We start from the raw sequence: 14,077 nt of genomic DNA, 5'->3' as shown, positions 1-14,077 counted from the left end.
TTAATGTTTGTAAATGGTGCAACGAGCATCTGTCACTCTGGTGCTCCAACACTCTTCGGATACATCTGCCTTGCTTTAGGCTTTCTTTAGCAGTGATTATGTGGTATGTTTGAATTCCAGTAAGATTAGCATTGAATATACAAACACAGAGTTAGGTCTGGTTTGTTGCATGTTACATAGCAAATCTGCAAATGTTTTGAACACGCCAGGCAAACAGCGTACCTAGTGCCCAGCAGAGACATGGACTTGGAGGAAAGCTTCACGGGGCGGGATGCAGCCAGGAGAGGTGGAGGAAGCGGAGAGAGGGTGCAGGACACTCTGGCTGCATGAAGAGCAGAGGTGCCAGATGTGCATCTAAGCCCAAGAATACAGACATTTAGGACCTGTTTGTTTCTCTGTTGATTTTTTTTTCCCCGAGACTTTGAGAGGTAACTGTATTGCAAATTGTACTGCAAATATTGGAGAAGAAAATTGCCTTTCCTGACAGGTTAACTGTATTTGGAGATTCTATCATAGCTGCTTGGTCTATTTATATGCAGTGCAATTAGTTTTATTGCATAGGCACAAAGAATGGATAGGTATGCATAAAACATGCAATAAATAAATAATTCAAGGCTAAATCTTTCTTTCATATTAGAATCCCAAAGAGATTATGAAAAAGCATAACCCAGTGACAGCAAAATTTGGATTCAGTGAGCCCTGAGGTACCTCTGATACCTTGGAAAAAAAACTCTTTCAGATGAGACTGAGAGTGTCTCTAAGTCTCTGCAGTACGTTGCTCCCTGTACTGGTAAGATCAGTTTATCCTGTGGTGATTTCTCCAGATTTTCTCAAATGCCTTTGAGAATTAAAGCCTGAATGTTTTGGGTTTTTTTCCCAGAGGCAGTAATGGAAATAGATACAAGATATTACCAGATAAAAGTCTTTTCAAGCAACACTTTCTGAGAATGTTGAACAGAATGACTTTCCAGACTGAGTTCTAAGGATTAGATTAACCACCCCGTTTCTTTAAAGAACCCCACAGTTGTATGCCCCGAAATAAAACAGAAGGCAGGAAATATATGAATCACAGAAAAAACACCAGCTAGGAAAAGTATACTCCCGTAAAGTCTGAATGAACAGAAAGGCAGCAGCTAGCAAAAATTAAATAAAACACTGTGAAGGAAGCAGTGCTGTCAGTGCTCCTCCAACCCAGCTGCGAGGACGGGTGAAGCAGCGGTGATGGAGAACAGCTCCGCGATGGGCTGAGTCATCCTTCCCTGCACAGACACCCAGGCATTCATCTACCTGCTCTGATCTTCTCAGGGCCGTGCACCACTATCTCCTCATCTGTTCTGTCCTCTTAACACTGTTTGGGAGTCAGTTCTCACTGCAGAAAACAACAACCCCAAAACAACCAAAAATTGTCACAGAAATTCAAGTTTCTGCCAGCAACCTTTAAAGCCTAGGTCTGAGGCTTTGCAGACAAGAGGGGAAAAGAAAGACATGTTGCTCTTACTCATATCAGAGTGAGTATTTTGAGCTGACCTGAAAGTTGCTTGGAGATGACTGCAGAATACTGCAAGAAATAAACTGCCTGGAAGCCTTTTCAAATCTCAGCTAATGTTTGCACAGGACAAGATATGCTTTGCAAGCCTGTAGTCCAAGTCCCAGAAGGAAAATTTGGTGCAGCAGTTGGAAATTAGGAGGCTTTGCTAGCCTGTTAAATCCTTGCTGTGAACAGCACGTGTTGGGTATCCTGCTCATTTGGGTTAGCGGATGCTTACTCTGTCAAGTCATTAATCTCTATTAAACTGCGCTGTCAGGTACCCACATTTTAATTAATATGCACCAGGAACAGCACAACTTTTTGAGTTCAGTCTGCAAAAGGAAGAGGATTTTAAAAATTGGCGAAGTGCTCAAGAAACAGGTGGAATTTAGAAAATTTTTTAGTCAAATGTGACCGAAGTCTGGATATTTTCACTTTTCAACTCTAGCACAGATATGAAGTGAGGTCAAAATTTTCTCCTTGCCCTTCTCAGGATGATCACAGACCAAAACACACCTGCAAGTGATGCTCCCAGGACAGTCACAGCAAGGGGCTGGCACATCAGGAAGGAGAAAAAGGCAGATTTAAAAGGTGGGGTTTAGCCTTCTTCTGGTATGGAAAATGGATCTATTATTCTGTATCCACCACTCCACCCAAGCTGTGTTAAAAATCTCTGTTGTCCTGCTTGCCAAGGAGGTTTGGAACAGCAGCCAACTTCATGGCAGCAAAAGTGAATTAATCTCTGCGAAAAGGACACAGGAGTGAAGTGGGACTGTCACTAGCTCCAGGTGATCTGCAGCAGGGCATGGCACAAGCGTAATATCCCCCACAATGCAGGAAGGAAGAGACTATGGCACGTCCTTAGGGATGTGGTAAGGGCCAAAATCAAAATGTCTACATTCTCCCTGTTTTCTTCCACCCAAATGCCTCCTCTGAGAGATGGAGAGAAAGACCTCATGTTTCATTCCAATCAGAAAATGGTTTATTAAGCAGACCCAATAGGAAAAAAAATTAATGTCCTTGGTCTTTGTTAATGTTTAGACCTGACAGTGTTGACAGGTAAGGAGTATCAGGTTTTGGATCTGCAGGCATCAGAGTCTGCTGCTTGTGTGGTGGAAAGCAATTCTTTTATACAACATGTTTTCTGATTTACCTAATCAGGCTGCCAGACCATGCCAGTGAGCAAGCACTGCAGAAATGTAAAATAGCATATACAGTGCTAACTCAGGAAGAAATAAAGTATTTTTAATAGACTGTTTGGGACATGAAGAGCTCATGAATTAGCACAGAAACTCCTTGTCAAGTTAGGACTGTTTCTGTCCTCAAGGATGATGTCCAGGTGGATGTTAAGCAACTTCAGCAATGGCTCCAGTACCCTACTGGTGTCCTACTAAGTTGTATTTTGAAAATCATGTTAATCAGTCAGTCAATCGATCAGAGGAAGAAATACAGCTTTAAGAGAGGAAGATGACTAGGGACTGACCCACCTCCACAATATTTTCATTTACAGCAGTTCAGGAGAGCTAGTCCAGTGCTACAGGAGGCACCTTGCTCTGTCTCAAGCACCATGGCGGGTAGTCTGAACTTGACATTTGGTCCTGGGAGAACCCAGAAGCCCATAGTCTTGGGACACAATCAGATTCATACTGAGGTGTCTGATCAAACAGAAAGTGATGAAAGCCATGCAGTTGCCTCGGGATTCTCCTCTTCACATGAGACAGAGAGATCTTGGGCTTTCTCTTTCAGCTGACATTCACTGTCAGCAAACACAGACATAATTGTGCCTTCTTGTACTGGGAGAAGAAATATACCTTTTGAAATGTCTAAGATGAAATCCTGGCTTTTTTCATGTCAGTAGCAAAGCTCCAAATGATTACCTATGGAGTCAAAATAGCATCAAGATGAACTTCTACAGCAAGACTGAATGGCTAGGAGAGCTATATATGCCCTGCAGAGATTAGACAATAGAGAAAAGTTTCTATGGCGAATTCAAGTGCCTTTGGAGAGGAGCAGCCTGTCTCGGGGATGTTGCTGTTAGTGCTCTGCTAATGGTGCTGTGTGGTAGTCATTGCTCTAACAAGCACTCAGTAAAGCCATTTTGAGAAGAGAAACAAGAAAAACACAGTATTAGAGAATTACCTAAAATTTAGATCAGCTCTGCAGCTAGTCTGCAGAGGCGTCATTCTTCGGCATGAAAGCACCAAGCAAACAATAAAGGCTGCGATAATTATCCATGTCAGGCTGCATCCAGCCATCAGTGTGGAGAACGTTTTCTCTTCCCCTTGCTCTGCCTGAGAGCAAAGAACAGCACATGTATGGCAATCACATGCAAAAGAAAAAGAGCATTTGTGTGTCCTGAAGTAATTCCCTGACATCTGGCAATTTCAGGTTTGTCAGCTGTCAAAAATTGCCGCTGTGTTTCTGCATCTCAGACAGTGCAGCTCTGCTCCCTCACCCTTGAACTTGCAGAGGTTTTCAGCACACCCATCACTCAGTAATGAATTCTCAGCTTCTCTCAAGCTTCTCTTCAAGCGATTTGACTGCTGTTCAGCCTAACATAGCCAATACTGGGGGGATGACGAATACTGGGGGATTTCTCTCTGTCAGTGCATTCATGAGGAAGAAGTTTACAGGCATTTTCTGAAAAAAAAAAAAGGTTTTGCTGTGACACTTAATATGATCTCCAGCTCCTTCAAATTTAGAGCCATAAACACTTTTTTTTGATCAGTTTGGTACCAAGATCGGTGGACGTTGGGTTTTTTTAGCCTCTCTGTGTGTGTGTCTAGTTTTCCTTCTACTTTAAAGAATCTTTCTAATCCTGAAGAAATAGGAAGAATGTTTCTGGACAAGCAACAGGTTCAAATACACACTCAGTAAGCAGAAATCTTTAAAAGCAGCATAGTTTTATCACAGAAGGCCAAGCCACTTAAATGGAGTGATGCTGATAAGGGACTCATTCAAGCGCAGTGCCCATCACCCTCAGACCCCAGTGCAGGGGGTGCTGCACCTTCCCAAAACTTTCTCAGAACACACATGGAACAAGCTTAGAGAATTAAGTCTCCTCCAAAACACAGCTACAGCTCCTGTTTTCTTTCAAGACAGCTGTTCTCCTCTTCTGTGTAGTATTCCAGTGATTAAAGCATTGGCTTGGGATGGTGGAATGGAGTGGGGGTCCCCAGACTCAGCTCCCCATTTCCCTCTGTCCACAACAAGGGGAACCACCTATGTGTTACTGCAGGCAGCGATGCTCACCCTTTGCTATGGCAGCTCTGCATCTGGCAGAGAAAATTCAAGACTTCCTGGGCCAGACAATAAAAGAGCATAGAAGGAAGAGCAGAGCTGTAGTCCTCTCCAGGTGTTCACACCCTGCTCTGAATGTTTCATTTACTACAGAATAATCTAATCCATCACATTTTAGTTTGTTGGGGTTTTTTTTTCTATTTCCAGTTCCTTCTACTGAGCTGGGTGTTTGCAAACTTTGCTTCAGGTCTGTTTACATAAAGAAAATCTTCCTGTACGAAACTGTGATCTCTGTTCTGTATCCCTAAATAATTAACTCTGAGCCACGCTTTTTGACAGCTGTAGTCCCAAGGCTGCTCCTAACCCCTTCACCATCCCCAGGTGAGGCTGTCCCAGAAGCATGGGGGCCAACAGGGACAAACAGCAGGAGCAAGAGCTCATGACATGGCAAAGGGTGGCATAGGCAGGAGAAAGGCAGGGAGTTTCCCTTCTGTGCACCCCACATGGGGGTTCCCCATCTCCTGTGGGTGTCAGAGATCAGGGGTGAAGGGGAGGGGGGAAAACCAATATTTTCCCTTCCTATCCCCTTCTCTACACGACCCCCTACGTTTAATTAAGGGCCTGGAGAATAAAATCCCAACATTTTATATAACAAGGCCACATCCAGAGCACAGTGCCTAACATCTGCTTTATTGGTAATTGGCTTAAAGTGGCAATTTGTCAACGTTTTTAAGATAATGAGCTTCCTATTTGTGTTCCAGCCATCTAAACTTCCAGATAAGGAAATGTGCTGTAGCTGTTGCACACCAACTTCTCTCTGGATACAATACTGTATGTGCTGGTGCTTGTCTCTCACAAAAAAAGGAGTGCTGCCCATCAATGGAGAATTTCATCAAGTATCTTTTGAAGTCTGGCTGGGTACAGACTCTTTGGATGAAAGATGCTATTTAAATATCAATTGTCATGATGGTGAGAATGATTATGGTTATTTTGGCCATATTAGTTATACTAAGTAATAGTATTTTTAAAAGTATTGAAATCTCTGCACAGAATTCAAATGAAAGCTCTAAATATTGCTTATTAGAATAGCCGGTCACAATGTTTTCTTCTAAGTATTTATCCTGTGAAAAATTCTTGCTATTCTCTATTGAAAGTTCTGCCATTTACCCTGAAAAACTGCAGACAACAGTAAACCAGAATTGTTTGCCATAAATTATTTAGAATTTTGGCTTCATTTCAATTTTGAAAGAAAAGTTTGAAAGAAGAGAAAGTTTTTGGGATCTCCCACAAAGCCTATGCACCCTTTTCACCAGTTTTATTTGCCTCCTTGTTAGCAATCACTAGTGGAGATGTGTGCATGGATGCCTTAGAAAATCAGCCCATAAAATATGGGGGGGTTGCTCTTTTTGCTCTTTCCGCATATAGTCTAGTAATATATGGCAAAATGTATCATTTAGTAATATAGGTATTCATCTGCCTGTACGGCTGCTAGCAGCAGGAAGAGCAGCTCTGATAGCACTTGAAAGATACGTCAATTTTTTTGACAAGGCAGGTAACTTAGTGTTTCAGTCCCTGGGAAGACGAGGCTCAGCACAACACATCCACCCTCGCACCAGCCAAGCCCCCCCTGCCGCCCCTGGCAGTGAGCAACACCTGACATTGTCACGGAGAGCAACGTCCCTGCTAAAACAACGTCCTGGGCACAATGCGGGTCCATCTGCGACAGCTGCAGGTCTTTCCTTTGGATACATCTTTAAGGTGTCTTGTCTTTACTTTAAAGAAGAAACTGTGCCACGTCTGATCAGTAATGCAAACAGAGCTGTGCCACAAAGCAGCTGAGAACCTGGCTTGCTCTATCTGTATAAATCTCATTTCTTTCAAAGTTTTTCTACACTGATGAGGATTCAGAGAGATCTCTCCAAAATCAGCTGCTGAGGGAGGTTTATTGCTCTACGGTTCTCAGCAGGTTCATATTTGTGCTTTGGCTACTGCTGATGAGCAACAACACTGAAGATACTTCAAGCAACTATAATTATTCTCTATGCTCTTCTGTTCATACCTGTCCAGCGAGATACAGCACAGGTGCAGGATTGACGCTGTGGTGAGCAGGACATCGAGGGACGTTCGAACCAGGCAGAACATCTCTCCATAGATCCAGTTGTCCTGAACCAACTCAATGGCTCCAAACGGCATCACCAGCACTGACACCAGCAGGTCCGCAAAGGCAAGGGAAACAATGAAATAATTGGTCTTGATTTTCCTGCAAGACAGTTCACAAAATTAGGGTGGAATAGTTTCAGTGCAGCATCCTCTACATGTGGACAGAGAGTTCAGCTTGTGATTGGGTCTAATTTGCTCCGTCACACTGAAAGGTCCTCTCTAACGTACTCCTCACTTTATATGGTGACCTCTATCTCGTTCCTGGTTTCTGCAGCTACATATCCACTGTGTTCTCTGCATGAACACGTCTTTCTGCTCACACAGAAGAGACAAATAGATGCTCACAGGCCTCTGCATGTGGCTCAGCCTCACAACTTGCATTGGAGAGTTTGGGGTGGAGGAGGGGGATTTTGTTTTAACTTGTAAATTGAGAAAATCCTTCCAGAAAGCACTGAGAAGAATCTAGACTGAAGCTGTAATTTTAACTTGAAGAGTACTTTTTAAATCATAACAATAAAATAGAATTAAATCCATTAAAAATCCCACGCAGAATAAGAATAGAGGCTGTTGAATTTCTCACTCTGCTCCTGAGGCTGGTCTGACAACTCCCAGGGGTAGCAGCAAGCCTCGAGGCAGGAGTTTTGCCTGTGACCCCCCCCCAAATCACTGGCAGCATTTGCCAAGCTGCGGCAGTGCAGCACAACTGCAACAGGACCTCGATCTGCATGGTTTTCTGATGGGCTTGTTAGGAAATTTGAGATGGAAAAGGGGTAGAGGCCAACCTGCTTCTCCAAGGAATTGCTGGTTAGCTCTGTTTTTCACTGATTTAACAACTGGTTTTTTGACATTAAGAGTGCTAAAAATGTAGAGGACGGATACTAAAGTGATCCCACCACCACGGTTTAAATCTGAGTGGGAATGCACAGAGGCCAGTGTGAGAGTCTGACATCTCTGTGGTGCAATGCATGCCGAGAGACATCCTTCGTTGCGGCTGTTTATGCCCTTGGCTGCAGGCACGGTGCTTTTTAGGCAGGGATTTTCCCCTGTGCCTCCCCACAGAAGGGCAGGCAGTGGCCGGCTGGGTGGGCTCACCTGAGCTGCCTGTCCCGGCACACGGCCACCATCACCAGCAGGTTCCCCAGGATGGCCATCAGTATAACGGCGGAGATGAAGGTGAGCAGCACGATCTTCTCCGCTACGCCAAAGCCCTCACTTGAACTGGGGAGCACACAAAAAAAAAGAAAATAAAAGAAAAGAAGCTGCAGTGGCGTCGGGAGGGGATCGCCTGGGCAGCACCGAGGTGCCAGGCACGAGCACTCATTTTGGCAAGTGTGAGAGCAGCATCCCCGCGCCCGCTGCAGTGAGGCAGCCTTCCCACCAGCACCTCGGCACCATTTCACAAAGAGCATTTCATTTTTATGGGGAAAGCTGCGAGGCTTGTGTTCATCAGCAGAAAGGCTACAGGAGAAGGATACCCGCAATGCCCGCGGCCGCCCACGTCTCCCGGGGTGGATAAGCCAACACGTACAGCAGAGAGCTGGAGTGCACTGTGCCTGATTTCTGAAAGTCCCTTCCAATTCAAAGCCTCTGGATGAAAATGTTTTCATTCACTTTTCACCTCAATAAATAATGTTATTTTCTATGCAGAAGTATTTTGGTTTTCTTTCCTTTTGTTTTCTGCTTTTTTCCCAAGGTTTTCCTCAAGATGGGCATTTCACATCTCAAATTTTGAAATCTTCTACATAATCTTTTCCCTTGTTCTCTCTTCCCTTCACTCTGTGCCACAGAACAAGAGGCAGTCTGGCTTTTTTTTTTTCTTTTTCACTTGGTAACTTTTCCAGAATTAGGGAGAAGAAAATAATTTTTTTTTAAAGGGAAGTGCCCAATTTCCCCCTACCCTGACATTGATAATTTCTTTCAGTTAATGAAGAGAAAGAAAAGAAGAAGGAAAACATGAAAACACAATGTTGGACATATTTTAAGTCTGCATTTCTACAAATACCTTGTTAAATATTTCAAAAAAAGTTGTTGGGGTTTTTTTTGGAGCCTGCAAAGCAGGAACGTAATACACAGCATGCAATAAATACTCTTCAATTCTTCATAAAATTGGTTTTATTACAAAATTTTGGGCCACTTTTCCTTTAAAGCTATTTCTAATTATGTATCCAGAACAAAATGCGTCCTAAACCTTCGCCTTCTTGTGTAACTTTCCCTATTACATTACATGGGTGAGAACGGGTGTTTGTTCATGTTATCAAGTGTGGCTAGAAATAAACTGGCATTAAGAGCAGCACTTGACACTAATTCAGCAGGGAAATTTCTTCACAGTGTACGGAGCTGGGATTCGGCACCCAGGATTAATGCTGTGAGATTGTTCAGGTAATTGAAAAATTGAACTGTTATTCTGTTTTGCTTTGACTTCCTCTGGGGTCACTTTTTATTTACTAAATACATTCTAGACTTTTACACTTTATCTCAATGAATTCTCCTGATTTTGGCAAAGCTAAAAAAGATTAGAGACTGCTGAGGTCCTGTCTCCACTACCTGTGCCATTTTAATAAGCTTCTAGCAACTGACTTCACCCTGAGCCTGCATTGCAGAACATGCACTTCATCACAATCTCCACTGTTGTTCCTATAAGCAATGCCACTTTGAGTATGACTTTTTTGCCCACTGGCAGATGCACCAGTAAGTCAGATGGCAGCCTGCTGAAGTTGGATGCTTCATATTCAGTATGAACAATACCTTAGGAATTCCTTGTTTTCAAATTCAATGTTTTACAAGGAAATACATCACTGGGTATAGGTTCAACCAGACGGGTGAGGATGTTTATGAGCAAATAAAGAAGAGGAAAGGAGATGCCCTGGCTCACGCTAGTTTCACAGAAAAACACAGCACTAGGCAGATATACACAGGCCCAAAACCAAGTGCAATTATATGGCAACTATATAATAAGAAAGAGGTCCAAGGCAACTGCATATCCTCGCTTCATAAATGTATGTCCATATGCCAAGTAGTGCCTTCTCACCTGTGAGAGCACAGGTAGCTTTTAATTCCAGATAATCTCCTGTGTTAAAACTAAGAGATTAATAAATGTCACATAGAGTGGACAGTTGGGGGTATCCCACCGCTCTACAAGGTTTTCAAGCAAAAAGTCCCTGAGCACTGCCGGGCACGTGCCCTTCTGGAGGTGGGTTGTTGGGGCACCAGTGTACCAGGAGAGGGGGTCCAGGTGGCTCAGGGAAAAGGGTACCCGGTCAGGAAGCGGGTTTTGTCCTGCGTTGGAATGAATGATCCCAGCCCAGAGGCAAAGGCAAAGGCATGACTGCTGCTTTTGCGCAGCTGGGTTTCAGTGCTGTCAGTAAAGCCACTCCTGCTTAATGGAGGAAGGTCTCTGGTGTTATGCTGAAGGGGTCAGATGGAGCCATGGGTTCACATTCAGCAAGACACTTATTTTTGTGCAAGCCAATTACAGATGCTAAGATAGAAGAAAGGCAAAGTCAAGATGTGTTTTTATTCAGCATCTCAAAGAGTTTGCACTTAATTAGAAAGAGCTGTCTACTGAACTTCGCACAACTTCAGTGAGGGCAATTAAGACTCCAAGAAGCTGGTAGCTCTGGGCAAATCCTTTGGTGCATTCAGAAATGTTGACAAGGCTCTGTCTGAACTAAATGTGGCTTTTCCAGTTTTTATTGGAGAGTGTTGCTTCCTGACGCCTTGGGTCATTAGTTCTTGCACAACTCTTGCAACGAGCGGGTTTTGTGTCTGCAGTTCTTGCAATTACACTGCAATTGTTGCCTGCAATGTGCCTACATTGGTCCAGTCATACTTCCTCCCATCTGACAGAAGAAAATCCCTATCGATCAAAAGGATCTGCCTCATCCATCATCCTGTCTCTGACAGTGGCCTGTAGGAGATGAAATGCCTATGTGCATACAGCAGTGCCTCCCTTGCATGCTCTCTCATGCCACAAAGGTCTGTGTCACAGTGGGCTTGTGTTTAATAGCTCTTGGTGGATTCCTTTGCCATCCTTCTCTCTGGCCTGTCTTTCGAACTCTCAGTACATGGTGAACACTATCTCCAGGCAGCTTTCCTCCTTGGTCTCGTAGTAACGTGCTAAATGCAAAATCGAGCAAATGGCATAAGTTTCTGTGCTTCTCAATCACCAGTGACCACCCCAAATTGCATACGGAGACTCTCTCCTCAAAACTGAAGGCAATTGGCATCTAATTCCTTATCCTAACACTAAAATCCCAAGCCACCCTACAGAACTGGTCACTGGCCGCACAGCTACTCCTAGAAAAGGATGTCACTTCTTCCCCGCATCTAGAAATCACTCTCCCCCTCTCCCATTCATCTCGATGTATTTCTGATCTGAAAGACCTCATTTTCCGCAGTAGCAAAGTCCTGTGTTGGAGATTTTGTGAGGCAGGAAGCTGGGAGCTGCTGACACGTGAACCTGCACTGCAGTAAAGCGCTTTAGAAAAGGATGAGCAGCCGGGAGCGGGTCCTTCCCTGTGGGCAGCACGCACAGCGGGATGCACAAGGCGATTCTCCCCTGCCGGAGCCACACAGACTGCCCTGGGCCCACCGCTTGCCCTCCGCCTGCAGGTGGCTGCTGCACCGCTGGGGACGGTCAGACACTTGCCAAGCATCAGTATTTTGAGTACAACCGAATGCCAGAGCCGTCATTAATAATGTTCATCAGCAGAAGACACCATGAAAATTAACGGGAAATGAAAAAGAAACAACTTCAAAGGCAGGTCTCAGCCACAGGCCTTCTAGCTGGGTACTGGGTGGGATGAAAAGCCTCAGGAACAATGGGGATGCCGGGCTCAAAGGCACCTTCACGGCCCAGCTGTAACTGTACCTTCACAATAATAAGCCTTCACAATAGGCTAATGTTGCTCTGTGGCTGCATCTTTGAAACAAAATGTCAAACTACACTGAATAGCACCATACAAAAGATGTTCCTTTTCCTCCCAAGTGAGCATGGCAGCACATACGTGATGGAACAGTGGTAAAGATGGAACAGTGGTAAAGAGGATGATGATGGCTTAGTTTATACAGAGCCAGGTAGAGAGTTAGACTTATATTTTGTCTTAACTAGCTTTGCCCATCCTTCTGCTGTTCCTAAACAATTCTCATCACTGCGTTATTTGAGAACCTTGCATCTGCACTCTGCAGCATGTACAAGAGGGGGAGAGACACCTCCCTCACTCCCGAGCCCTGCCGGGGGGAGAGCTGGCCATGGGCCACAGACAGGGCTTCTCACTTCACCATGCAGTGCCTTGGGAGGAGGGCTGGTGACCGAGCCTGCTGGCTCTTTTTTGGGGGAAGCCCCAGGGTTTTGAGGCTGCCTGCTAAGAGATCGCTGTCCCCTCCCCGCAGCGAGGACGCTGGCTCTCAGGCTGGCGGCTGTGCTGCCAGCGAAAGGCACTCGGTGTCAGGATGCCCGGGGGCCTCATCCCGCAGAGGGAGATAGAGAGGAGGGGGGAAGCATTTTGATTTCAACTGTTCCTTGAATGAGCTGCTCTGATCCTAATGGCAATGGATTTACATTTGGACATAAACATTTCACAGCAATCAAGACAACGTGTAATAAGTGCATGGATGAACCTAACTGCCCACTGCTGTGCCTATACAGGAAACCCGGACAAATGTCAAGGCTGCCGCCTGCTATTGCCCCCGAAAGGATGGCCCTGTCCCCAGGCACCAGAGCAGGCTCTTCACATCGCGTCGGCTCCTCGGGAGCACCGCATCCCTTCTGCCAAGGAGTACCCTCCGCTGCTCCCTCCCCGGCGGTGACAGCATCCACGTGCCGCACAGCCGGGCGAGGCAGCGCAGCAGGGGCAAGCTGGGCGCCCCGGGGTGCTGCTGACTGCTCCGTGCGCACTGCTCCGCTCGGGACGGGCACAGGAGGTTCTGCAGGATGCGGGGGAGGAGGGAGCTTGAGGGATGCCAGAGAAAAGGGCTCTGGAGGTGGAGAGGAATGATGATTTTTCACCATGCAGCTAGGACAGAAATAGCTGGAGATACCTCTGTGCTCTTCCTTGGCAGCAGGATTTTCTGCATTGAAGATAAAACTCTGTAAGTTGCAAGGGAGTTATAACTCTGAAGTTGTAACTGGCCAAGTTTGGTGCTTTGGGGCAGAAGATTGACACTGAATTTCAGCTGGGTTTTGCTAAGCAATGATGCCCGGAGTCCAGGGATGTGGGTTTGGGTGGAAGGCAGATTTGTCCTTGCAGGGCAGGTATTGGCCGTCTCCTTGTGTAAGAATCCCAGATGTTTTTCTCTCATTTTGGCTTGTGAAGGACAGGGACCATAATAGCAAGTGAAGACTTGGATCTGCTCTGTGCTCCCAGACTTCCTCCTGAGGGAACAAGCTTATTGCCCAGGACCGAGACCTCCACCCCCTCCAGCCTCATCAGCTGCAGAGACCTGTGCAAGTGAACAGACACTGAAGAGAATTCCCCACCACGGGTCTTCTTTGGTGCACAGAGATTTTGAGTTTTATTCATCAAAACAATCTCTGGAAATGCCAAAGGAGGCCAGCACTGAGCCACATTTCACCAGATGTTGCCCTGCTTGAAGACTGAGGGATGCTACAGCTTCAGCCAGGAAGCAGGGCAATGTTTTAAGCCCACATTTCCCATCCGGTGTACACAGGCAACCCTGCCCTGAAGGTGGTGGCATCCTGGTCTGCACCATTTGACTTGGCTGGCCACAGCCCAGGGCTCTGAATGGAGACCAGCTGGTCAGAAACACACACTGGCACACTTGTCTATGGAGCACTTGCTGTGATAATAGTTTCGGAAGCATTTGGGAGATCTCTCCAAAGAGTATTTCTCTCGTGCCATGTTGTACTGCTCCCCTGGGGAACATTAAACAGGGATATGCATCACTGGGGGTGCAGGAAGGATGTTCATCTGGGCTATGTTTCTGTACATCTGCCTTTTGAATAATCTATCATCGAGTAGGAATATTTGTTAATTATTCAGTCTCAGTAATTCAAAGCTGTTAATAATGGAAGAAGTGGATATTGCTGTAAATTAAAATCAATGGTTTGCATAACATCTTTGATCAAATCTGAGTGCTCTGGCTTCCAAGCATGCTTCCCTGTTTAATAGAGCAGAGATTGATGGATTT

General features: G+C 45.4%; 1 protein-coding gene across 2 annotated transcripts in view; it reads right to left on the bottom strand.

The window, feature by feature from the left end:
- Positions 1-14,077, bottom strand: part of HTR4 (5-hydroxytryptamine receptor 4) — a 98,513-nt gene that overhangs the window by 66,035 nt on the left and 18,401 nt on the right. Inside the window, exons 1-3 of one of the 2 annotated variants that reach the window (XM_072873512.1) lie at positions 13,975-14,000; positions 8,021-8,146; positions 6,828-7,028 (exon numbers count right to left, since the gene is read on the bottom strand). In XM_072873512.1, the coding sequence (XP_072729613.1) occupies positions 6,828-7,028; positions 8,021-8,146; positions 13,975-14,000 (353 nt within the window). Of the gene's footprint in view, positions 1-6,827; positions 7,029-8,020; positions 8,147-13,974; positions 14,001-14,077 lie in introns of those variants that run through there. The other variant, XM_072873511.1, reaches the window with a different exon arrangement.

This window comes from Ciconia boyciana, chromosome 9 (genome assembly GCF_034638445.1).
Source record: "Ciconia boyciana chromosome 9, ASM3463844v1, whole genome shotgun sequence".
NCBI lineage: Eukaryota > Metazoa > Chordata > Aves > Ciconiiformes > Ciconiidae > Ciconia > Ciconia boyciana.
Note: the sequence above shows the minus strand (reverse complement) of the source record. Positions and strands in the feature narration are given on the sequence as shown.